At 47.8% G+C, this 25,115-nt stretch overlaps 1 protein-coding gene across 3 annotated transcripts; it reads right to left on the minus strand.

Annotated features, from left to right (window-relative positions):
* Nucleotides 1-106: 106 nt before the first annotated feature.
* Nucleotides 107-22,798, minus strand: CLK3 (CDC like kinase 3). Of its 3 annotated transcripts, none has more exons than XM_006273149.4 (13): nucleotides 22,694-22,798; nucleotides 19,792-19,940; nucleotides 16,912-17,125; nucleotides 14,565-14,658; nucleotides 14,205-14,271; nucleotides 11,451-11,567; nucleotides 10,764-10,930; nucleotides 10,145-10,239; nucleotides 9,625-9,754; nucleotides 8,879-8,961; nucleotides 7,630-7,709; nucleotides 6,628-6,718; nucleotides 107-517 (listed from the first exon to the last, which is right to left on the minus strand). In XM_006273149.4, the coding sequence occupies exons 2-13, from the start codon at nucleotides 19,938-19,940 to the stop codon at nucleotides 332-334; spliced, it is 1,473 nt and encodes a 490-aa protein (XP_006273211.1). In that variant the 5' UTR covers nucleotides 22,694-22,798; the 3' UTR covers nucleotides 107-331. The 3 variants fall into 3 exon arrangements, with proteins under 3 accessions (XP_006273211.1, XP_006273212.2, XP_006273210.2); XM_006273150.4 differs by lacking the exon at nucleotides 22,694-22,798 and adding an exon at nucleotides 22,415-22,515; XM_006273148.4 differs by lacking the exon at nucleotides 22,694-22,798 and adding an exon at nucleotides 22,031-22,222.
* Between the last annotated feature and the right edge of the window lie 2,317 nt (nucleotides 22,799-25,115).

Consider the following 25,115-nt stretch of genomic DNA (forward strand, 5'->3'; position numbering starts at 1 on the left):
TCATGTTGGTAACAATGCAGTTGTGGATAAATATAAAACCACTCTTTATTAACAGAAGAGGCTGGCAGATTGGGAGCAAAAATAGCTACACATCCGTACAAGTAAATTATCAAACAATAAGAAACACTTTTATTTTAACTTTACAACATATAAATAGACAAATCTGTGCTTTCCATGTAGCTTTTTCTTCCCCTCCCATGCCCAGGGTCCATCTCACATTGCACCAGTACCTCTGTGCTACAGGAGAGCTACTGGAGCCTTTACTGCAGAGGTCAAACTGATCCACAAGTATGTACAAATGCTGAAGGCATCACTACCCTCCCCCCATCTGTCATCTGCTCAGGTCACGGCTTGAGTCCCGGCCACACAGCATCCTTTCTTCTGGAGATAGGCCGGTAAAGAATGGGTGCATCAGTGCTTCGGAGAACATGATCCTTTGGGAAGGATCAAATTCCAACATCCTTCTCATCAGGTCAAAGAACTGCAGGTGGTCTAGTGAGTCATGCAGCATGTAGGTCTGGAAACAAGAGGACAGCATAGTGAGGAAGGGACTGTGAGCTCAGGTACTCTTGCCAACTTCACAAGATCAAAAATCAAAGTACATTTTGGTGCTGGTACCATTAGGACTGAAGTTTTCCAGCCCACCACAGCCACAAGTGTCCGGGAGCAAACAGCTCCAAGAGGTTCCAAACAGACCCATGGCATGACACTACGGTGACTGCACCCTGAATCTTAAGAAAGCCAAGGGAAATTATAAAAGAATGATGGAGGGAGGGGACTTAAAGCCAAAGGTTGCCCCTTTATTTCCACATCACAAGCAGGCAGCTGACAAAATCGGGAAGGGCAGAGTTTCCAGCCCCACAGGGTTCTCTCTTCTGTGGCTACAGAAGCCACTCAGCTCAGACAAATAGGGGTGGGGGACAGAGAAGGGTTTCAGACCATTTTTGAAGGTGACCCCCTCCCCTCCAAAAAAGCTCACATACATGCATATCAGCTCCTTATAGTAGCCTGAGTGGAAGCTGCATTACCAGTAGCTGGTTGGATGTGGGTCAGTGAAACCTGCTCCCCCTCTCCTATTAGCTGATAAAGCTCTGGGCTAGGGCATCTTTACTATATATGATACAGCAACAACAGGGCAAGACAGATTACTGTCCAATTATCACCTTTGGGTGCAAGGTCAGGGGCTGCCCACTTCCACATACACAGGTGTGGAGATCACTTGGGAGCAGCAGCTTTCCTTGTGCTAGCTTGTAGCCTCATTATTACACAAGCAGCTCACAACCTAGCAATTCCCCAGAACACTCCCAGAGGAAGGAAGTACCATCACCCCCACTTCTTAAAAGCAAAAGGAACCAAGGCACAGAGTTTTCCCCAAGTCCACACACAAAACCTGTAGCAAAGCAGGGAACTAAACTCAGGTCTCTCAAGCTCTGTGCCAACACCTACCACTAGATTAACCCTCTTTAAGGCATGGCTCCTATCAGGACAGAGCAGGGACTGAACCAAGTAAAGAGTTCTGAGCTGCAGCCTTCCAGGAGATTTAAAAAAAAAAAAAAAAAAAAGCTGTCCTAAATTGACTGAGGGAGCTACACACATACGCTAGCATTACATCCTGCAAAAATCCCTGCAGCCTTCCAAGCTGAGAGCTGTTGTGCTGGAAGGTATGATTCACTAGAAGATAGTGGTGATGCCGGTTTGGCAAGGGGACTATTCTCCCCCCAGGTCCCTCTCAGCAAGCAGCAGGTGCATGATGGTAATACTAATTAGATTAACTACACGCCCCCAGCTCCCTTTGTTGTTCCATCTCTTGACAATCATAAGCCCTATGTCTCCACACAGTTCTTGCTATCACTATCACCATCCCAATTCTTAATTTGGAAAACAAGGCCACAGTGAGCCAATAAATACGTACAAGGAGAGAACACCAAGGTGTACATACAGGCTGTACACAGCAACAGCAACTCTCACAGAGGTCAACTCAAGTGGCAGGCGTTCAGAATGGCTGGACATTGGGCCTAAGACAATGCGTTTTTCAATCCCTTGTCCTATATTGAGCCAGCCTGCTTCCAGGGAATTGTATGACTACAAAATCACCAGAACACACCGAGCAGCAATCCCACACTGGCTTCAAAGGGAGAGAGCCAGCCTGACATCCACCACTAGCTTCTATGTCAGTGCATCATGGCAAGAAAACATGCAAAGGCTTTACAAACTGTGACCATCTCTTTTGGAATAGGGCCATAGGCAATTAAAATGCACTGATTTAGGCTCTTTAAAGGCTGAATAATTATTCCCAAGGGACTCACCAATTAAGTCATGGCAAGGTGATTTCACCAAGTCTTTCATAAGCCAAACTAAGAAGAATATAACCTGGGCAATAGCGATCATCACCTGCTGGATTTCGCTATCCAACGCAGGGCATCAAGGGCTCACACCAAGGCTAAAGCCCTTGACTTCAGAAGGGCCAACTTCAATGAGCTTAGGATATTAGTAGGGGAGGCACTGAGGGCCCAGAAGGTAGAGGAGATAGGAGTCCATGAGGAATGGCCGTACCTTAAGGGGACGATCCTCCAGGCCCAAAGGATAACAGCCCCTGAGAGAAGCAAGGGGGGCAAGAGTGCTCAGAAACCCCCTTGGCTTAGCAAGGGCATTCAGCAATGCCTGAGGACTAAAAGGGGGGCGTACAACCAGTGGAAGGGAGGAGCTATCACGAAGGAGTACTCTTCCTCGGCCCAGGAGTGTAGGAGGGCTATCTGGAAGGCCAAGGCAGAGACGATACTCAGGCTAGTGTCCAGGATTAAGGACAACAAAAAGTCCTTTTTCAAGTACATTGGGAGCAAGAAGAGGGTACCAGGCAATGAGGGCCCCTGCAAGATGCAAACAGTAATCTTGTGGCTATGCCAGACGAGAAAGCTGATATTTTGAACAGTTTCTTTGCCTCTGTTTTCTTGAACAGGGACCAGGATATCCCACCTACCAGAGGTAGGGACAATCTTGGGGATAGCTCCGTCAGGCCTTCAGTCAGCGCAGATGTAGTTAGGGATCTTCTGGAAAGGCTAGACATTTTTAAATCTGCAGGTCCAGATGCCCTCCACCCAAGGGTGTTGAGGGAGCTGACAGGGGTCATTGCGGAGCCCTTGGCCCAGCTGTATGAGTATTCATGGTCATCTGGCCAGGTGCCGGGGGATTGGAAACTGGCTAATGTGCTCCCAATTTTCAAGAAAAGGAGGAAGGAGGACCCAAGTAACTATAGGCCTGTAAGCCTCACCTCCGTGCTCAGGAAGATCTTGGAGAGAATCATCAAGGAGCACATCTGTGGGGGGCCTGCAGGGGAGATCATGCTCAGGGGCAATCAGCATAGGTTCACCAAAGGCAGGTCCTGCCTGACCAACCGGATTGCCTTTTATGACCAAGTAACTAAATCCTTGGATGATGGTGTTGCCGTGGACACAGTCTTTCTGGACTTAAGAAGGCCTTTGACACTCTCTCACCCCACCCTCATCAATAAATTAAGTGACTGCAGCATTGATTTCTGCAGTTGGATGGGTAAAAAATGGGCTGATGGGGCGCACTCAGAGAGTGGTGGTGGACAGGTCGTACTCAACCTGGCAAGATGTGAGCAGTGGGGTACCCCAGGGCTTGGTCCTCGGGCCCACACTGTTTAACATCTTCATCAGCGACTTGGACGAGGGGGTGGAAAGCACGCTGTCCAAATTTGCTGATAACACTAAGATGTGGGGCGAGGTGGACACACTTGAAGGGAGAGAGAGGCTGCAACTAGATTTGGACAGACTACAAAAGTGGGCAGATGAGAATAGGATGGGGTTCAACACAGACAAATGCAGGGTGCTGCACCTTGGGAGAAGGAATCCACAGCACACATACAGGCTGGGGAGTTCCCCTCTTGAAAGCACAGAGGAAAGGGATCTTGGAGTCATTACTGACTCCAAGATGAACATGAGCCGCCAATGCCAGACCCCAGCCAGCAAGGCCAGCCATACCTTGTCATGCATCCAAAGGTGCATCTCAAGCCAACTAGCTTTGAACTCCAACTAGCTTTGAGCATCAAGGACAATAAAAAGTCCTTTTTCAGATATGTGGGGAGCCGGAGGAAAAGGAGGGGCAACGTTGGACCCCTGCTGAACTAGATGGTGCAACTGACAACTGACGCCCAGGAAAAAGCCAACCTATTAAATAGGTACTTTGCGTCGGTCTTTCATCAGTCCCATGGGACACCCATGCCCGCTACGGGACAGGGAAGTCCAGGTAAGGGTGATCCCCTGCCCTCCATTGATGCTGACTTCGTGAAGGAACATCTTGAGAAGCTGGATACCTTCAAGTCAGCCGGCCCTGACAATCTTCACCCCAGGGTACTCAAGGAGCTGGCGAGCATCATAGCCCAGCCTCTAGCACGGATCTTTGAAAACTCTTGGCGCTCTGGTGTAGTGCCCGAAGACTGGAAGAAGGCCAACGTGGTGCCTATCTTCAAGAAAGGGAGGAAAGTGGATCCGGCTAACTATAGGCCCATCAGCCTGACTTCTATCCCGGGGAAGATCTTAGAAAAGTTTATCAAAGAGGCCATCCTTAATGGACTGGCCGACGCCAACATCTTAAGGGATAGCCAGCACGGGCTTGTTGCGGGTAGGTCTTGCTTGACCAATCTCATTTCCTTCTACGACCAGGTGACCTATCACCTGGACAAGGGAGAAGAGATTGATGTCATATATCTTGACTTCAAAAAAGCCTTCGATCTGGTTTCCCATGATCACCTCTTAGAGAAACTGGCCAATTGTCGCCTTGGGTCCTCCACGATCCACTGGCTGGAAAACTGGCTCCGGGGTCGGACCCAGAGGGTAGTAATTGATGGAAGTCACTCATCGTGGTGTCCTGTGACCAATGGGGTCCCCCAGGGCTCTGTCCTTGGACCCATACTGTTCAACATCTTCATTAATGATGTGGACGCTGGAATCAGAAGCGGACTGGCCAAGTTCGCCGATGACACCAAACTTTGGGGCAAAGCATCCACACCAGAAGACAGGCGGGTGATCCAGGCTGACCTGGACAGGATCAGCAAGCAGGCGGACGAGAATCTGATGGTGTTCAACGCCGATAAATGCAAGGTTCTCCACCTTGGGAAGAAAACCCCGCAGCATCCTTATAGGCTCGGCAGTGCTATGTTGGCTAGCACTATGGAAGAAAGAGACTTGGGGGTCACCATTGACCACAAGATGAACATGAGCCTGCAATGCGATGCGGCGGCTAGTAAAGCGACCAAAACGCTGGCTTGCATCCATAGATGCTTCTCAAGCAAATCCCGGGACGTCATTCTCCCCTTGTACTCGGCCTTGGTGAGGCCGCAGCTGGAGTACTGCATCCAGTTTTGGGCTCCACAATTCAAAAAGGATGTGGAGAAGCTTGAGAGAGTCCAGAGAAGAGCCACGCGCATGATCAGAGGTCAGGGAAGCAGACCCTACGAAGACAGGCTGAGAGCCCTGGGGCTCTTTAGCCTGGAAAAGCGCAGGCTCAGGGGTGATCTGATGGCCACCTATAAGTTTATCAGGGGTGACCACCAGTATCTGGGGGAACGTTTGTTCACCAGAGCGCCCCAAGGGATGACGACTAGGTCGAATGGTCATAAACTACTACAAGACCGTTTCAGGCTGGACATAAGGAAGAATTTCTTTACTGTCCGAGCCCCCAAGATCTGGAACAGCCTGCCACCGGAGGTGGTTCAAGCGCCTACACTGAACACCTTCAAGAGCAAACTGGATGCTCATCTTGCTGGGATCCTATGACCCCAGCTGACTTCCTGCCCTTTGGGCAGGGGGCTGGACTCAATGATCTTCCGAGGTCCCTTCCAGCCCTAATATCTATGAAATCTATGAAAGCCGGTCCAGAGAGGTGATCCTCCCCGCTCTATGTGACTTTGGTCAGGCCACAGTTGGAGTACTGCATCCAGTACTGGGCACCACACTTCAAAAGGGATGTGGCCAGCCTGGAAAGGGTTCAGAGGAGGGCCACCTGCTTGGTGAGAGGGCAGCAGGACAGGCCCTACAAGGAAAGACTGAGGGACCTGAACCTGTTCAGCCTCAGCAAGAGGAGGCTGAGGGGGGAACCTGGTGACTGCCTACAAACTCATCAGGGGAGATCAACAGTAAATAGGTAGAGCCCTTTTCTCCCCAGCACCACCTGGGGTGACGAGGAACAATGGTCATAAGCTGATGGAGAATAGGTTTAGGTAAGAGATCAGAAGGCAATGTTTTACAGTTAGGGGGGCCAAAATCTGGAACCAACTTCCCAGGGAAGTGGTCCTCGCTCCTACCCTGGCCAAATTCAAGAGGAGGTTGGATGATCACCTGTCTGGGGTCTTGTGTACCCAGCATTCATTCCTGCCTGTGGCAGGGGGTCAGGCTAGATGATCTGTTCAGGTCCTTCCTGACCCTAGCTACTATGAAACTATAACAGTCTCCCCTGCCATTTATATGTTGACAACAGCACACTCCGGCTTTTGACTCCCAGAACATTGCAGGCAATACGTGGGGGGTTAACAAGGAGCAACGAACATGAGCATTCACTGTAGAGCCACCCACACACACTACACCATCAAAGCACTTGGGCATTTCTTACCCGCAGTGGTTTGCAGTTCTCTTGGACATATCTTCCGTCAGATGTGCTCTCATCCCACACCAGGTTCCCGTTATGGAAGTACTTCTGTTTCCTGTACAATGAAAGAAGTCATTTGAGAGTCTTAAAAAAGCATCCAGACAAATACCATACCCAAGAGGGAGGACCAAGGGAAAGTACAACCTCACTTTAAGACAAGGCACCACTCCTAATACTCAACTTCATGACACAATCACACATTACAATGCACAATGACAGCACATCTATGAAGTGCAAATCTACCCTACCTTTATTATGTGAGCCAAAAGCTTCCTGAGACTCTTTTTTTCTCAAGTCTTTCAGAACGCAAATCCCAGAGCATTATACCGGCCATCTGGATTGCCATTTTGGCTATTTAGAAGAGCCATTTAAAAAGCCAAGCTAGACTCATAATGGCTAATAATAAACCATCTCCCTCTATGGAACTTTCCATATATTTCAAAAGCATTTTATAAAAGGTGGTATTGTTCTCATTGTACAGAGAGCAAAAAATGGGCACAGCAGTGAAATCATATCCAAGGTCCTATCAGGTGTCAGTGGCAAAGCAGAAAAAGTAGCCAGTCAGCCATCTTCCATTGTCATACCTTGGCCATCAGACCAGGCTGCCTGAAAACTCCTTTGATGCATCAGGACTGTGCTTCTATTTACTTTAAAATTCTCTGTCATCTTAACTTGGGATAGTTACTCAGCATGAAAGAAAATAACAGCCAAGGTCTCCTTGTGGGCGGTACATAATGAGCTCTGTAATTCATAGGCTGCTCAGCTATTTTTCCCTGAAGGTTTATTCCATGTTATAAGACATTTCTTAAGTCATTTCTTGACCCTACGATGGTCCTTCCTGGACTATAACCACAGAATTAGGATTCTGAGGCAGGGTCTCAGGAGTTGGTATTCTGCCTACTTAACCGTCACCCACACACAAGGACAGACTAGCTAGCTGCTCAAAGTTCAGCAGCTGGTCCTCACCGAGTTTTGTGGATCATGTGAGATGGAATTGGCCCGAGGATTTTTTCCATCATTACAAGGTGTTCACGATTCTCATGGGTCTGTGGAGGAAAAGCAATTTGGGATTACTTCAATGGTAGGGTTACCATATGTCCATGTTTTCCCAGACATATCCTCTTTTTGAGCCCTCAGATCTCTGTCTGGGGTTTGTTTGTTTTTTTTAAATCTGCAGGTTGGGAGTGAGGGCCACCATCGGGGGGGAGGAGGGGGGGGGGCGGTGGCTGGCAGGGGCTGTGGCTTGGCAGTGAGAGGCAACAGACTGGGCAAGGGCAGGGCACCAGCATATCACTGCCCCCCTCCCCTAGTCATATTTCCCCCTGCTTCCCCTTCTTTGTGTGACAAGCATCCTCTTGTTTGGACCTGGAAATATGGTGACCCTATTCAATGGTATTATCCACACAAGGACATCAAACAAGATGTAAACCCAAACTCTTCCAAAGACTAACAGAACCATCTTCCTGCTATACCAGAGGTTGGCAATGTTTTTGGTTGGAGTGCCAAAAACACTCCAACCTCGACCCTCTGCCAAGGGCACAGTGGGGGAGCTGCAAGGGGCCCTATCCTCACTGCTGGCAGCAGGTGTAAGTGCACCTCCGGGTGGATGATGGGGGAGGGGCCGGGTTAGCACACTGTCCAGGCTCCTTCTCCACTGCAGGCCCAGAGGAGCACGTGTAGCCACCACTGGCCACAAAGCCCAGGCTGATCACAGCTGCACTGGGGTCCAGAGCATCAGCCAGGCTCTGTGGTGGCAGTGGCTGCAAGCACACCACTAGGAGGATGGCAGGGGAGGGGCTAGGGCAGCACAACCCTGACCCTTCCCGACTGTATGCCCTGAGGCATGCATGTAGCTGCAACCATCGCAGAGCCCAGCCAGACCCTGGTGCGGCTGTTTCTATTCTCCCAGCTGCCTGCCATGAAGCCCAGGCTGCTTGCAGCCTCCTAGCCATCTGCTGCGAGCAGCCTGGTATCTGTAGCTGGTGGCAGCTGCCCAGAATCCAGGCCGGCTGCAGCGTGCCAAGCAAAATGACTTCACATGCCATGCTCTGGCATGTGTGCGGGGGCTGCCAACCCCTGTGCTACTATAGGTTTCAGCATCCAGAAAACTTAAAGAATGTTATTTTTAGTAAGCAAAAGAACTTAAGACTCTAAAATGAAAGGATAATGCTTATAGTTTGACCAAGGGTACAAATATTTTTGGAGAGTATTGTACCTGAAAGAGTGTGAAGCCACGGTAATATTCAAACAAAATGCAGCCAGTACTCCAGACATCACATGGTTGTGCCCAGCCCAGCTCTGCAAAGAGAAGAATGCCTGCTTTATGGTTCCAATGACACACGTACAGCTAGAACAAAATTCCCCACTGGTGGCTTCCCATTTCCTTTCTGGGCTGCAGAGACCAAGACAGGTCTCTTAAACACCTACACACCTGGTAGGCTTCTGCAATGGGGTGATCACTGAACCCTCTGGGAATCAGAAGCCTGGAAATAGCTGTCTATTCTTTTTCAGCCTGGATAATGCTATATCCCCTGTTATTTAATAATGTCTGATCAACTCAACTGCTTAAACCTTCCTGGAGTATCTTAGGGATGTTGCATGGCAGAGATCTAAATTGTGCACTTGCCCAGTCAGTAATGTGTAGACACAAAAATCTTTTATTCCAGGCCTTGGATGTGTTGAAAGAACATGCTGTCTTAACAGTCTTCCAACAGCACACTGACCTTTACCTCCAACAAACCTAACATTGCAGCAAAGTTAACCTCCCACTTAAATATGTAGAGTGAAGATTATCCCTTTGTTCCACTTGGGAACTGGAAATCTTCAGCTGGCTTTCTTGTAACATGCTGCCTTTACCTTACCATATCCCATGGTACAACTATTTTGTTCCAGAGCTGCCTGCCCCCTCTCACCCTGTCCCTGTGATCCATCAGTAAGATAGAAAAGCCTAACATCACCTACCTAAAATCACCTCTGGGGGGCGGTAATGCCGAGTAGCAACGATGGTAGTGTGATGTTCATGATCAAAAGTAGCACTTCCAAAGTCTGCAACACGGATGCTTGTGTTCCTAATTGATTTCTCTTCACAACTCTGCAACACACAAAAAGCAAGCATCAGTAACCCTTGGGAGACTGTTTCAGTCCCATCAGAAATTTTGTGCATACATCTGTGCAACAGAAAGGACCATAAAACCCAGAAGCTTCACATTTTTTATTACAACCTCAAAAGCTCTTTAATGCAGGTAACCAAGTGCTCTTCATTTTACACACTGGAAAAAAGAGAAGCCAAAAGCTCTGGATCTCAGAGAGTCAAACACCAGAACAAAGAAGAGAATTCAGGTCCCCTTACTTCCAGTCTCCTGTTCAAGCTGTTGAACATAACTGCCCTTTTGCTCAACCATGAAATAGGAAAGAAGAAAACTATTTCTGGCAGGAAGCAAGGCAGAGTTATTTCTTACCCTCTCATTCAGGCAGAACCTACCTTCTTTTCATTGTACAAGGTGTCAAAAGCTGAATTCACAAATAAGATGTTTTCAGGCTTGAGGTCAGTATGAGTCAGCTGGTTGTCATGCAGAACTGCACAGAGGGGTGGGAAGAAGCATATAAGTATGAAGTACTGAACAGTGCATGGATTTGTCTAATACACAAGACACTGCTCATTCCCTCCCTTCCCAGGGACAGCTTTGTGAAGCAGAATTCATAGAAAGTGCTGCAGCATCCATCAAAGTAACACCATGACTTTCACTATGCTATGTAGACTTCTCTTATCCAATTCATATTGATTACTACATCATATTTTAACTATAAAACACTTCCCATACGGGCTGAAATGTCTACATGGAAAAGCTTACAAGACTGCTTTTCCTTCGTTTCAAAAGGTAAATCCTGCAATTACATTCCCAAACCCACCTCCCCACTTTGCTATCCAGAGTCTCTCACCTGTTTTTAATACTCTTCAAATAGGGGAATTTCCCAGAATGTTCCAACACTTAGCATTCCTGTAAACAAGCTGATATTTCTGGAGACAGACACTAGCTGTAGTGGACCAAACTGAGCTCTTTTCAGCAGACAACCCCAGTAAGGGACTCTGGTGAACTTACATCTCAAGGCATGGCACAGCTGGTATGCCATGTGCCGAATCTGAGAGAGGGAGTATGGCTGAAAGTTATTGTCCTTCAGGAATTCAAATGTGTTCTTGCCCAGAAGCTCAAAGGCGATGCACATGTGGCCGTGGAAATTGAACCAGTCTGACATCAGGACACACAAACTGCGCAAAAAGGGTGGCAAGAATGTCACTGCCTACACAAAAAAGTGAAGTTCTCAGCCTTCCCTCCTGCAAAACGGCACACAAACACATTTACTCCAGAGTATTCTCAACAGTCTGGAAGAAATGCTGATCTTGTATGTAAAGTTACTTCTGAGGAAGCACATCTGGTTTCATTCCCACTCCTCACTGCAGAGGAAAAGCTGGGGTAGTAAACTACTCTGGAGTAACCATGTTGTATATCCCCACCCAAAGAGATGAACAAACAGGCATTCGGAGTCTGCCAAAGTGTAGTTATTACAAAAAACTGTCATCATGTGTTCCTAATACTGAAATGAGAGTGGATGAGGGTGAAGATGGGATCACTTTCAAGGTACAGAGAAAAGACTGGTATTATGTTTCCATGTTATTTTTGCTCAGGGCTCTCCTCCATATTACCCTGTACAAACCAACCTCCATCCTCTGTGAAGAGATGCAAACAGCACCCAGCTCCAGTAACAACCCTTCAAATGGTGGAACTTACAATTTGTTATCCTTGTCTCTCTCTCTGATTTTCTTCAGGACGTTGATTTCCAGTCTGGCTGCTTCTCGGTACTTCCCCACATTTTTAATAATTTTCAAAGCGACCTGAGTTTTGCCTCTGCAGGGGAAAGATGACACAAGAACAAGTCAAGATTGGAGCGGCCCAGACCTCAATGAATAGTCACTGAGAGTACAGATCCTAGAAGGAACACCAATTCCCAGATCCTCCAAGGTTTTTAAGTCCTCCTTGGCACAGGGAAAAAGAAACTGCTCTTTATTAACTCCTACAATGATGCAGAACATTATGGCTCTTTTTCACTCCCACAGCCAGCCATCAGTGGGTTATAAATTATACCCCACAACTAAGTGCAATCTGAAACTAGGAAATGCAGCTTGGGAAAACAAAGGTCAAAAAGTGATGAAGTGCATCATCAGCACTTCACCTGCATCTTCTTCCACCAACAGGGGCAACTAAAACCACTCAGAGGACCCCAATGATCCCACAAGATTTGCCAATGAGCCAAAAATTATCTAAATAATAACTGCTTGAATGAGACAGGAGTGGAGTGCTCCTCATGCATATTTGAAGAGATAGGGAACAGTGGAATGGACCACCTGACAGACCTCCAAAGGACTTAAGGAGTGGGACTTCTTTACAGCAGATTTTAGGCACTGAAGAGAGGTACCTTTCAGATCTTGGGCCGAGGATAAAATGTCCGTCTCCCAAAGGCCCATGTTCTCTTCAGACCTTTATGGGTAAGCTCTTTGCTATAGAATTTGTCTTTTTTGGTTTGTGGGCATTCAGTGCCCAGAAAAGGGTCCTGAAGCATGAGGAGGGTTCACAGGCATTACACCACAATACAATTAGTGTGTCCTGACACCCCCCTCCCCCTCAAAAAGGTAATGAAAGCACATCTGGGCTTGGGGTATATTTAACCTTTTAAGAACATTAAGAGTTAAAAACCCAGGAAGCAAGAATTCAAGTTGTGTATCTTGCAACAGGTCAGTCGCACAAGGAGCTGCCAAGACAACAGAGATCAAAGATCAAATTTCTCCGTCCACGGGAAAAAAAAAAAAAAAAATCAAACGTTCCACTACAGCAAGTGGCCCTTTCTTTCTCATGCAGAAAGGACATGAGGTGGGTGTAATGCTATAGTAATCATTAGGCTGTAACAAGTCTCCCCAGTTGCTCTCAGATTGTATTCCCACTGGTTTCTATTAGTGAAGCCAAGGCTCCCTGCCTATGCAATTCAGAGACGCTACAAAGGAAATATGGGACAGTCAATTAGCAAGAAGAGGCAGCCACGTTTTCAGAAACCTGGGGTGGGCATGTAAGGTGGCGGGAAAGTAAGCTCACCAAAGTAAGAGATAATAGAGAATATAATGTTCCATCCACTCATCTCATTCTTGGCCATTAGCAAAGAGTGGGATCCCAAGAGCCTCAAACTAAAGCCCAATAACTATTTCTAACAGAGCTGCTAAGAGCCATGAATTACACTGTGCCACAATACTGCAAATCTCCCCTCTCAACTTGCAGAAACATTTTGAAGGGGCAGGAAGATCTGATTTGCTCCTGAACTAAGCAGGCCCAGAAGCTTGCAGTCAGAAAAGAAAGACCTGGGATAACTATTTAATGGAGGTACACCAATACATCAGTGGCATACCAGATCGGCACCAATAAAAGGAAAATTAACATTATTAGCAATCTTTTTTTTTTTTTTGGCCAATGGAGTCGATAATGTCACCGACAAATGCCACATGCATGTGCACAGCCACAGCACGCACAGAGCCAGGAATGCAGCCTGGCAGGCCGCTAAGTCGGGGCATCCCCACTGTGAGGGAGGAAGTGGGGCAGGGGCAATGAATGGCCCCCCAGGGTGGATCACAGGATGGTTCCACAGGTAGCTCATCTGGGTGGCACGGGGGGGGGGTGTCAGATCCTTGCTGCTGCATGCACCCCTGGACACTGCATGTGCCCCCCTCCCCCCCAGATTTGTTTATGGGGCAAAAGGTAGGCAGCCAGCTGCAGGCTCAGGGGTTGTGCCAGACTCTTCCAAATGGGGAGGGGCTGAACCAGGGCTGTGCTGGGGCAGGTGGTGGCAGTGCTGGGAGGGGGGCTATGGAGTGGGCTACAGACACCCCAATATTTGCTGTAACCCCCTCCCCAGTGACACTGCCACCTGCTCCAAGCACAGCCCTAGTTCAGTCCCCCACTGGGAAGAGGCCAGCACAGCCCCCAGCAGGCAGCCCACCCTCACCCTGAGCACAAATCCAGGGGGCACATGCCCCCCATGCCTCCCCCAAGGATGCACGCAGCATCAGGCAGCTATCCACCTTCTCTCTCCCCCCCCCACCCGACAAGCCACCCACAGTTCCCCCCTGTGACCCAACTTGAGGGCCCATTCATCACTCTGGCTGGGCAACACCTGCCCCTGCCCCGCTCCCTCCCTCACCGTGGGGACCTCTATTGGGCCCCTGCCATGCCCCTTCCCCTCCCACAGACATATCAGCCAGATGCTGATCTCCAAGCTGCTGGGCTGTATACTGGCTATCAGATCATTATTGGCCAATATGGCTAGTTAATAATCAGCCATCAGTATCAGCCAAAAGAAAGTCTTTAAAATCGGTCAACCCCTATTATTTAGTGGAAAAAGTTAATGATTGTTTGATGAACCCTAATCTACACCCAACTGACAACATCTGTAATCCTTTGATACACAACTGGCACGTGACTTGGAGAGTAACAACTGCTTACCTGGCATGGTCCACACACTCCACAACTTTGCCAAAAGTGCCTTCACCGAGGCTGCCGACAATCTCATCTAAAAGAGAAAACAAGAGCGGATGTCAGCCCTGAGCACCCAGAGAGAGCGAGGTCCTGCAATTTCATCACAGCATTCAAATGTCAAAAAAATAAAAAAAATAAAAAAAATAAAAAAGTATCTCTCACTGCCACACTCTTTAACAGAAGTGTCTATTGTCTGCTTCAGGCAATTACTGGTCAGTCCATTTATAAGCAATAAACACTAGAGACCCCTCCAGAACAATAAGAGAGATCTTGTCTAACATGGGGATAGAAAGTAGAGAGGTAAAGTTTTACGAAAGGTGGCTGTACATCGCTCTTGGAGCCAATCGCCGATCCTGCACACCAGGTGACCTTCCTTGTCATCTTCCACGCTCCTGCTGCGTTTACTGCTCTGTTGGCTTCTCTGTACACACCGCCCCCCGAAACGGCATACGACCAATCGCACGCAGCGGGCAGTTCCGATTGGCAGATTGTGTTGTCATTCAAAGGTGAAGACGACGATGCGTCGGTGGGTGGATTTTCCAGATCCCAGCATTTCATAAGGCACACAGCATATATAACGATAGGGATATTGCAAGGGACACGTCAAGACACAAACTGACTTCAAAACAGAAAAGTAATAAACAGCTACAGGTATGTAAAGAAAACGGTCTCATTAGCTAGGGTCTGATGCGGCAGCCTCTTAGCAGGAAGTGCCACCCTCTTCTCTGGAGGGGAGTGGCAGCTGGGATACTCCATATCACTGGGTTCGCACAAGTATTCCCCACACCGTTTTGTCAGAGAGGAGCAGCTTCCTCTATAATGAATAGAGGACACTGCTGGAGGTGCGAGAAGAACGAGTGCTTCGCCATAGTAATGTCATTTTCTCCACTGGCAAACATGAGGATGGACAGAGCATACAAATCAGTTTGGTCAGGCTGTCCAGTAGAAGCCAGAGTAGCCCTCGGCATGATTTGTCTTGGTCTGATCTATTCATTACTTGTCTCCAGATGTCTCAGAGACTTATCCTGCCCCTAAGCTGGCACTCAGCTGCCTTTCCAATTCTGAGAGAAACACCAACTCAACTGATCCTACATTTGCAAGCCAGACTGGACACAGATAGGGCCAGTGTTGAACTTCTTCCTCTGTGCTGCTTGGAGCAGGGCAGTTAAGTCCCTGGGGAGCACTGTGGCTCATTGGTCCTGGTCTGCTAACAATAGGAGGTCTGAATCAATCTCGTTGCTACTAAGCTTCTACTGGAAAACCAGCCGAACATTCCTGAAGGGTTCCTCCCAGCAGAAGAAAATCCTCCCGCAAAGCGAACTACTGTTCTATCCAATCACTGAACTTTTCTGCTTGGCCTCTCAAAAAAAGCCGTATAGAGTTCACTGCATTCTCTATAGCCAGGGATATGGTAACAGAGCTTTAAACGTCCACACCTGCACTTCCTAATGCGCTCCACCACTCTTTCCCTGACCAGTGCAGAAGAATAACCTACAAACAAAGCCTAAGAGATCATCTGAAATGGAGGAAGTGTTTTGAGAGCATAGTCCAGATAGCCAGAAGACTTCACAACACAGGATTTAGAGCACACTAGCCAAACCCTTCACACTACCACCACACACGCACACGCAGTTAATAGAGCATTTCCATCATTTAACATTGGCTAAGACAAAAGAAGAAGAAGAAGACCACAGAATAAAGTAATGGGCCATTAAGAGTTCCAAACCATGCAGGTATCCAGTATTCCTGCAGGGATCAGGACTCAAGTCATTTTGTTTAAACAATATTTAAAAAGCAACAAACATGAGAACCGTGAATGATATAATTGGTATTTATTGGAGTAATGAGAAGCAGTGAAGTTGAGACATTTGGTCTGGTGCCTCACAACACTTCTGAGTCATTCCAGTGTCCTGGGATAACTCTCTCCCCCCATCACATCATATATTTGGCAAACACCTCAAGCACCTATGAGGTGGGAGACTGCTTCATTAGGCTCGGACTGAAAACACTGAAGTTCTCAGAGAAGCTTCAGTCCGAGGAAGTCTGTAATAACAGTCAAGCAGGCCATGCTTGTGCTCACTCAAGGAGAAGCCTTCTCCCTAATACTGCGGGGCAAGAATTGACAACCATCGTGCCAACAGCATTGAAGAATGGGTGCGACAGTTGATTCACCCTAAAGGACGCAAGATTCTGGCACAATTCAATAGACACAATCCACAAAGGAGTATCTTGTGCCATCACTGTGTATCAATAATAGTTCAGGCTGAAATGTAAATAGGCAGCAGAAGCGGAACCCTCATCACATGAAAGAGAAACTAAAACCACAGAGAGAAACCAGAACCAGATGCAGTCACCATTTTTACCTGCATCCAAGGCACCCTTGTAATGGTGCTGAAGAGAACTCCAGTTAATTCCTCTCCCCCTCTCTTTACCTTGGGAGCATAGTCTAGTTTTCCCAGGTATTAGGACTACACAGGGTAGGACTTTCACAAATTAACAGCTGCTAAACACTTTGAGTCTAAGACATTGAATTATTACACTCTATGTTCCACTTAAATCAACAACAAAGCAGAAGAGGGATTAGAAGTACTCACCCAATGTATTCAAAGCTGAAAGGAGGTAAGAGAAATTAAAAACCTAGAACCCTCTCAAACTCATTCTGGATTCTACTCACCGAGGATGCACTGCTACAAGACCTGGTCCTGCGTTTCCGACAGTGATGCTGGTGCTTCTTTGCTCGCTGATGTTCTCTGCCCCTCGATCTCCGCCAGTGTCGTGAGTGAGTAGCATAATAATCCTCTCCAAAAGAAGGACTTCGCTCTTCAAACCGGTAGTTGTCACTGTCCCGTCTCTCTCGGTACCTCCTGTGGTAAGGCATCCTGTCCTGGCTGCATTACAAATAAGATCCCATTTATAAATCTGGGAAGAAAGGGCACACTGTTCAAAAACTACAGCACAGCTGCAAGCAAATGCAACCTGACGATGCATGCTCTTATTCCCTCTGCCTGGCAGCAGAGAACATACCAAAGCAGTTCTTGCTCAGAGCTTTGAGCCTAAGTAACTCAAATTGAGAAGCTACAGAGAAGGGCAAAGGTGAACAGGGGTACAACAGGGCTTCTGTATAAGGAGAAGCTCAACAGAGACTAGGATTTTCCAGCCAAGAAAAGAAACTACTGAGAGGAGGTATGAGAAAAGCCTTTAAAATCATAAGCTCAGGATGTATATAGAGATTTACTATTTACAGTCTCGCACAATCCTAGAATTATGGGACAAGCAATGAAATTAATAGATAGTTGGTTTCAAACAAAAGGCAGATTCCCTCCCCCTGCACCCTCCAGTGTATAATTAGCTTGTGGAACACCCTGCCACACGATGTTGTGGAGGTGGATAGTTTAACCAGGTTTACAAGAGGATTGGACAAATTCATGCAGGATAAGTCCCTAAGCATGTATATTAAACACAACAGTTAAGGGTGTAACCTCAAAATTAGGACTCCCTATGCTTCTGCAAGCTAGAAGCTGCAGGGCAGGAGGGACAAAAAGTGGATCAGTCTGGATATTCCCTGCTTAAGTACTCTTTCCTTTGGCATCTACTCCGCTGCTGTGAGAGACATTATACTAATTGGATAGATTGCTTGGTCTGACCCAGCATGGCAAGTTTTCACATTCTAAAACAAAAAGGACTTCTAAGGAACTATGTGGCAATATCATATTTAGATAATAGGGGGCATAGCATTTGGAGCTGGTTAGTACATGTCTGTACTTACCTAGGTACTCATATAAAACTCCTCACCATGCTATATGGACATTTTTCTCCCCAAGCCTCCCTTGTGGCTTTTCTGTTTCAAGCAGAACTACGGATTTTTTTTGTGGTTTTTTTTTTTTTTTAATGCAAGGAGAACTGAAGCACAATGACTCACCCAGGGAAATGCAGGATACTTGGGATACAATGAGACCCAATCATGATCAGTGCCTGGATACCACACCATCTCTTACTAAGGACTCAGGACACTGCAGCTTAGAGTACTGTACAAGTGCACACACTATCTCTGAGAGCCAAAAAGAAGTTCAGTCTGTATAGTCTAGTTTCTGGCCTCTGGTGACAATGGTCTATAACACCAGTTATAAAGTGGATAAGGTGGATGTTAGGCCATCCTGTTACCTCACTGTGTAACTCAGTGCCAAAGGATTTTAGACAGTCCTTTCACCTTTGCAAGATAAATGCTTGCATAAGGGAAGTCTTTATAAATCAAAGCTTTGATTTCAGTAAATGGTGCAGAGTAACAGGAGTGTTTTACAAGGTCCCTCTTCTGGGTTCATTCCAAAGAAGATGTGGGAGCTGTTATAGCTCCAAGCTAGAGCCACGGCTCTTTATTTCCAACTGTAACAACTCATGCTTTTAGCTCTGAAGACGCCCAGTATTTTGCCAAAGAGGGTGACAGGCATATTTGGCTTTTCAAATAAATTCACTGATCATGTGCTATCACCACTTTCAAAAATGGTATACATTACTGGACAAAAAGGCAGTATTTTGGTAGGAAAGCTCACAGTTCATAGAACTGGACCATGTACTATATTTTACACAAGGTGAGCATATTTTACATCTTAAGAGCAAACGTTACTAGGTCAAGGCTAGTACTTTTGGCATGTAACTGACTGCAATTTGATTACATTAGATGATGCGATTGTCTGCATTATTTAATCATTATTCTGGGTGCCACTCATGTAGGCTGGGAGGGGATCTATTTCATTTTCCTCTGTACTGAGGATGTCAGCAAGGCAGCCAACTATTGCCAAACAGGTTAGCGATTCTCATAATGTAGGCACTTCATTCAATGCTGGACCAAGACCAATTTATTTTATGAAGGCTGCCAAACAGATGGCAATAACTTTAGGTCACTACTGAACTTAGCCAAAACTGAAATACAGCTCCAACCCCAACCCCAGTCCTGTAGGCAGGCCAAAAAACCATTATCTACAACTTTCCCCATTTGCTAACTCTTTAGAGATGCAGAGAGGATTCAGGGGTAACTAAGCAGCACAAAAGTGTATAGTTACAAACACTTAAAGAACCCACACCAAGCCTATATGGAGATAGTCATGATGTAAAACTAAACAGCAAAGGTTTTCATCAGTTAAGGTGGTTTCTTCATCCAGAAGATCACTATTCAATGTAGTCCATATGAAAGAATAGCGAAGCTGGAGTAACTAATCTTTAACTGCACCTGAACAACCTTGTCCATTCAGCAAGTGTATTCTGCTGTGCATTAATCATGTCTTAGCTTTCCATGGACTTCAATCCAAGGTTAAGAATGAAAGCACAGCCAAGAAAGTGGCAAAACAAGAGTTAAAGAATGTAATATTAGGCTAGGTATTCTTCTGCTGTACCTGTAAAGCTGACAGGCCTGCACCTGTGCTAGGCATCTCATCTCAAACGCTCAGATGAGAATCAAAGGTTTATCCAAAAACACAACAGCCATCTAAGGCAGACACCTGCCCACTCCACAGCAACTGCTTAGAAGACAGTCCAAGCCTTTGATAAAGCCTGCTCTCACCTTCGAGATCGTGATCTCCTTGAAAGATCCCTGCGAGGTGGGTATCTCAATCTGCCTTCGTATTCTCTGCTGCGAGACCTCTTCCTCTTCCATTTGTGATTCATGTAGGTCTCTTGCTCCGGGGATCGGTATCTCTTACAGTGATGCATCTGGGGCGCAATAAGGAAGGCACTTGAGTAAAAGGTATCAACTGGAACAAACTGTTGACAGTTTGCAAGTCTCATGGAGCTCCCTACTTATTAACTAAAGAAGGTGAAAACAAAAAGCCATGAGGAGATGAGAGAAAGAGCAACAAAAGTCATCACCAACATTAGTAATTACAGTTATAAATAAAGAAGTCTCCGCAATGTGTGCAACAGCAGGGAACAGTTGCACATCACCCTTTTTTCCAATCTAATACCTATTAACACCTACTACTACTCCCACTGAAAAACAATCAGAATATTTTTCTGGATTTTTCCACTCTCCACTGAGATTTCACTTTTTCCCTCATGTATTCAGCTCTCACACCATTTGCAAATATTTTATAAGCTAGAGATATACAAAAGTATTTTAAGCAAATAGGACATGTGATTGTAAGAGTACAGGGGTGGGGATAAGAATCTGGAACTAATTTAACTCCATTTATAATGGGACTAAATTAAATCAAGTGTTCCTTTACTACAATTAAACTCGGTCTTGATCAGCAGACCAGATGGCCTTTGTGCAGACCTTCTTGCTTTTTCATCATTCGTTTGAACTCATCCTGTGTTAATAATGCCTGGAAAGCCAGCACTATCAAAAGACATGAAATTAAAAAACATGGTGGCTAGAATAATGGCCCAATTAATGGCCTGTGCCCCCATGTTCCTCTGTCCTGCTCCAATATCACTAACTAGAAATGCCCCCAAGAGGATTCCCGTGCAAGAAGAAATCCTCTGGTGGCGCAGAGCAGTCACGGTAGCTATTGCATCTGCCTTACTTGGGAGAAGTAAATCTCACAGAAAGGGATGTGGCCTGGATACACCTACACAAGGGATTCCTGGCAGCTTAAGCAGCCTTGTGCAGTTCATGCACGAGCAGATCTTCTGCTCTCACTCCACAACCCCGTCAGCACCACGTATCAGATGGCAACTGAGCATAGAAGTCATTTCAGGAAACCTGGATCCAATTTTGTTTGAATGTAATATCACAATTATCAGTTACGTTAATACCCAAGAAAAGAATGCAAACCTCTCAAACCAGCAGCTCAAGATTTAAGATACTAAACCTGTACTACAAAACTACCACGCATTAAAGAAAAAATGCCCACCAAAACATTGTTTAAAGAAAAATCCCATTGAAAAGTCAGTTTAGATTCAAACCCAGAAGTGTCCAAACTCAAATAGCATAGCACTGTTATAATGTAAATAGGCATTAAAATGAAACTACTGTCTGGGGCTTGTAGTTCTGCACCGTAGAAAATGAAAGTCAGTCAGATGCAGAAAGGTCAAACTTTGTTTAAAAGAAAAACACACGTCAGGATCCCTTTATGGAACGGCTTCTTAACCCGTGTCTCTCCGCTGCCTTGTATGGATTGTGTGGCTCTCTCCTGCTCCCTTATTTCTAATTCATTTGCCCTTTTCTGTCCACCTCCCCTTCAAAACATCCTCCCCTCTTTTCCTTCAGGGTGGATGGCCTTTACCAGCTCCTCATCACATATTTGCCCCTCAACCTTCGTTGGCCCCCATATCCAGTGAATGTCCCTCCATCGCTTTCACTAGAAAGCATCAGTTTTGTTCCTGCAGGCAGCAACAGAGGTGGGCAGTGGCCAAGCTAAGCCACTACCGCCTCACAAGCAAGCGCCAGCCAAGAGAGGGAAAAACTAAGCAAGTAATCCCCATGCCCACAGCCTTCCCTTCCTTTCAACTACATGACTCCCCCATCTTTTTGCCTGCTTCCTCGTTTGCCCTACGCACATCACAAACACAACCCAAATCACCACGTGCCAAAGAGGCTTCTAGTTTTTGCTTTGACAGACGCCAGCCAGCAGATCCATTTTCAGCGCAAAAAACCTTTTACGAGGCCTTAATCCTTAACACAACCCGCCACCGCGCACGGACACTTGATCCTGGCCTGGAAGCGCCAAAGGACTTTGACCCATTTGTATCCTTGACGTGGCCGAAAGCTGCTGAAGAGGACTTGGCTGCCAATCCAAAATTAAAGCCCTCCTGATCCCTCCCCACCACAATGACTTTTTACAGCGTTGGCAGCATCTCACCGCAACGAATGCCTCGGCCCTCCACAGCCAGGACCCGGCTCTGCTGGTGCAGGAGGGCTCGGGATGCGCAATCCTCATCGGTACCAACCCCTGCTGTCCCGCAGGATTGGTGCGACGCACGCACGCCCCTGGGAGCATACGCAAAGCCAGCCCGAGTTTGCTTTTGGCAGGCTGCCCAGGCCAGTCGTTTGTCTGGCAAGGGAAAGGAGAGCTCCCGTCGGCCCTTGAAAACAAAGGGGATTCCCCCCCTCCCGTTAAAGCTTGAGGGAAAAAGCTGCCCCCCCCCGCGGCTGCGGCCACGACCCCCCGGCCCTTCCCTCGCGTCCGCAGCTCGGCGGTCCGGCGGGCGCCGCGCCAAGGGACAAAACGGGTTCCGCTCTCGACCTTTTTAGGCCCCGAGCCCCCTGGGCAAGCGCCGCCTCGCTTCTCGGCCCCGGCGCCGGGCGGGCACATCCCATCCGCGCCGTGCCGCTGCCTCCGACGCAGGGGTTGGCGCCCTCGTTGCCCCGGGGCGCGGGAGGCGGCTCCAGCCAAGGCGCATGCGCGTGAGGGGAGATCCGCGGAGGGGGCCGCGGGCGGGGCGCTGCAGGGATCCTCACTTCTGCCGCCCCCCCACCACCCCCGAGGGCCGGATGCGGAGCCGCCCCCTCCCCCCACACTCACCGCCGCGCGCCCCCTCAGCGCTGTGCTCTCGGGCCCAGCCAGGCCCCAGCCGCTGCTTCCGCTTCCGGCTGTCGCCCCGCTCCGACGACGACGCGCAGTGTGCGCGCGCAACCGCCTCCTGTCGCTAGAGCGGCGCTTCCGGGGGCGGCCCCTTCCGCGCGGCGCTCTAGCCGCCTTCTTGCTGGGCTTGGAGGATTGCGGAGCTGGGCCCAGGGCCGGGGGGGGGGCGGTGGGGAGCAGGGGCAGCCCCTTAAAGGGGCAGAGCGCTGCCCTGGGTCACCCTTGGGGCTCCCCAGCACCGCACCTCCCCTCCCCTCCCAGCCCAGGGGGTCCCCAGACCCCACTGCCCCTCCCCCCAGTTTTGGATCCCCCCTCGCCTGCGGGCAGAGTCTCACTGGTCCACGCCCGCAGGCTCCCCGGTGTCCCCTTTCCTTGTGCTTCACCTGCCACCTCGCCCTGCTTGTTACCTGTCCCCCAAGCGCCCTTGACGCAAACCCAGGAGCCGTCCCCGTAAGGGCGGAGGGCAACCACTGTTCTGGGCGCAAGGCCCACGTGTCCCGCACGCGTCAACCAGGCCTCGTGACTGACCTGTGACCTCACTCCCGTCCCTCTTTTCTGCTGATTTGCCCCAAGAAATCAGTTCCTGTATCTAGCGGTCTCCCTTCTTCCTTCCCACCACCTCCCGGGGCCTAGCAAGCCGACCCCGCCTCTCGAAGCGTAGGAAGTTCATTTGGGAGGGACCTCAGGAGGTCACATCTAGTCCAACCCCGTGCTCCAAGCAGGACCAGCCCCAACTACATCATCCCAGGCAAAGCGTTGTCAATCCAGGCCTTCAAAACCTCCAAGGATGGAGATGTCACCACCTCCCTAGGTAACCCGGCCCAGTGCTTCACCACCCTCCTAGTGAGAGTTTTTCCCAATATCCAACCTAAACCTCCCTTGCTGCATCTTGAGCCCGTTGCTCCTTGTTCTGGCACCTGCCACCACGGAGAACAGAGGTCAGTTCTTGGTTCAATGGTGAGGGACGGCTTTGTCTCCTCTGCCCGCTGCCTGGTGTTGAAAATCATGCACGGTGGGGATCTCACGAAAGCAAGGGCAGAGAAGCTGACGGCACGGACCAAGACGTGTATGGTTTGTGGGTCGGTCAGTGATAGTCCTGTAGTGCTGCGACCTGCAAAGGGCAAGTGGGTGGGAAGACACGTGTGGGGCTTTGTGAAGAGGAAAACAGCAGTTAGTGTAGATTTGAGGGTATTCTCCTTAATGCTTGCTGCATGTTGGGGTGCCAACCCGCCAGGATTGCCCTGGAGTCTCCAGGAATTAGATATAAATCTCCAGGAGACGGCTGAGAGTCACCGGAAGATAAATGATAGGGCATTCATTGAAATAAATATATTAAATGTTGAATCTGATTTATACAGTAGTCCAGTGGGTTTTGAAAATGTAATAATCATGTGCGTTTGCCTTCCTGGCCTGAAGCCCATGCACCTTAATCTGTAACTGATATACACAAGCATGTGGGCACGCTCGTGTGTGTCACAGGCACGTTGGCATTTGGGAAGCCTCCCGGAATAGATTCAGAGTTGGCAACCCTACCTGGATGGTACTATCCAGTTGTGTTTTGTAAGGGTAATACACCAGTGCTCTTTATACACATTAGTGCGTAACGGTGGTTCTCAACCTTGTTAGACTCAAGGTCCCCCTCAGAAAGTGCACGCTCTTAGCTTTCACCCATTTTTGACTATGGAAAAATAATAGAGCAACTCTTCTGTGACAAGGGTGTAGGTTGCAGCCGTGTTGGTCTAAGAACATAGGCAGACAAGGTTCTTTGGGTAAATCCGATATCTTTTATTTGAGTTGTTTTAATAAAAGATATTGGATTTACCCAAAGAACTTTGTCTGTCTTCTATGAACTCAAAACGACCGTAGCAGCTCAGAATGGTTTTGAAGCTTTGGTTTCCTGTTTGATGCCTCTGCGTTTATCTTGTGAATCATGTTTGCCTGCCTAGCAGTGCTACATTGAGTGGCACTCCTGAAAGACTCTCCAGGCACCCCAAGGTGCTGCAGCACCCCGGCTGAGAATAATTGGTGCATACAGTAAATTCTGCTTTGTTGCGTATTGATTATTTGCCTACTTTCCAGTAGGTCAAAAAACATTTACTATCTCTTCAGTTAAACATCACCCAATTATTTACATAATGGGTTTTTTTTAGCATATTTTGGTTTATTGCATAAGCCAGGACTAGAAAAAGAAAGCCAAAGAGAAATAATGCAATGGTTGAGTAGAGCAGTACGAAAAAAGATTTCCTCTTGCAACAGATGACTTACCATAATGTTTCAAGATATGAAATATTTTTGTAATCTAGTTGTTTTACAGTGTATTTTACTTTTTTTGAGATACATTACACATGATTCCTTTCATTAA

The sequence above is a fragment of the Alligator mississippiensis genome, chromosome 11, assembly GCF_030867095.1.
Source record: "Alligator mississippiensis isolate rAllMis1 chromosome 11, rAllMis1, whole genome shotgun sequence".
NCBI classification, from domain to species: domain Eukaryota; kingdom Metazoa; phylum Chordata; order Crocodylia; family Alligatoridae; genus Alligator; species Alligator mississippiensis.

What these genes read in the sequence shown, in the direction of transcription:
- CLK3 (XM_006273148.4), bottom strand. Translation starts at nt 22,168, where the DNA reads ATGCTCCCAGGGGCGTGCGTGCGTCGCACCAATCCTGCGGGACAGCAG. An exon ending in GGGCCGAGGCATTCGTTGCG is followed by an intron (nt 19,941 to 22,030) that starts GTGAGATGCTGC and finishes ATTGCGCCCCAG; the next exon opens with ATGCATCACTGTAAGAGATA. An exon ending in AGGAGATCACGATCTCGAAG is followed by an intron (nt 17,126 to 19,791) that starts GTGAGAGCAGGC and finishes TTTGTAATGCAG; the next exon opens with CCAGGACAGGATGCCTTACC.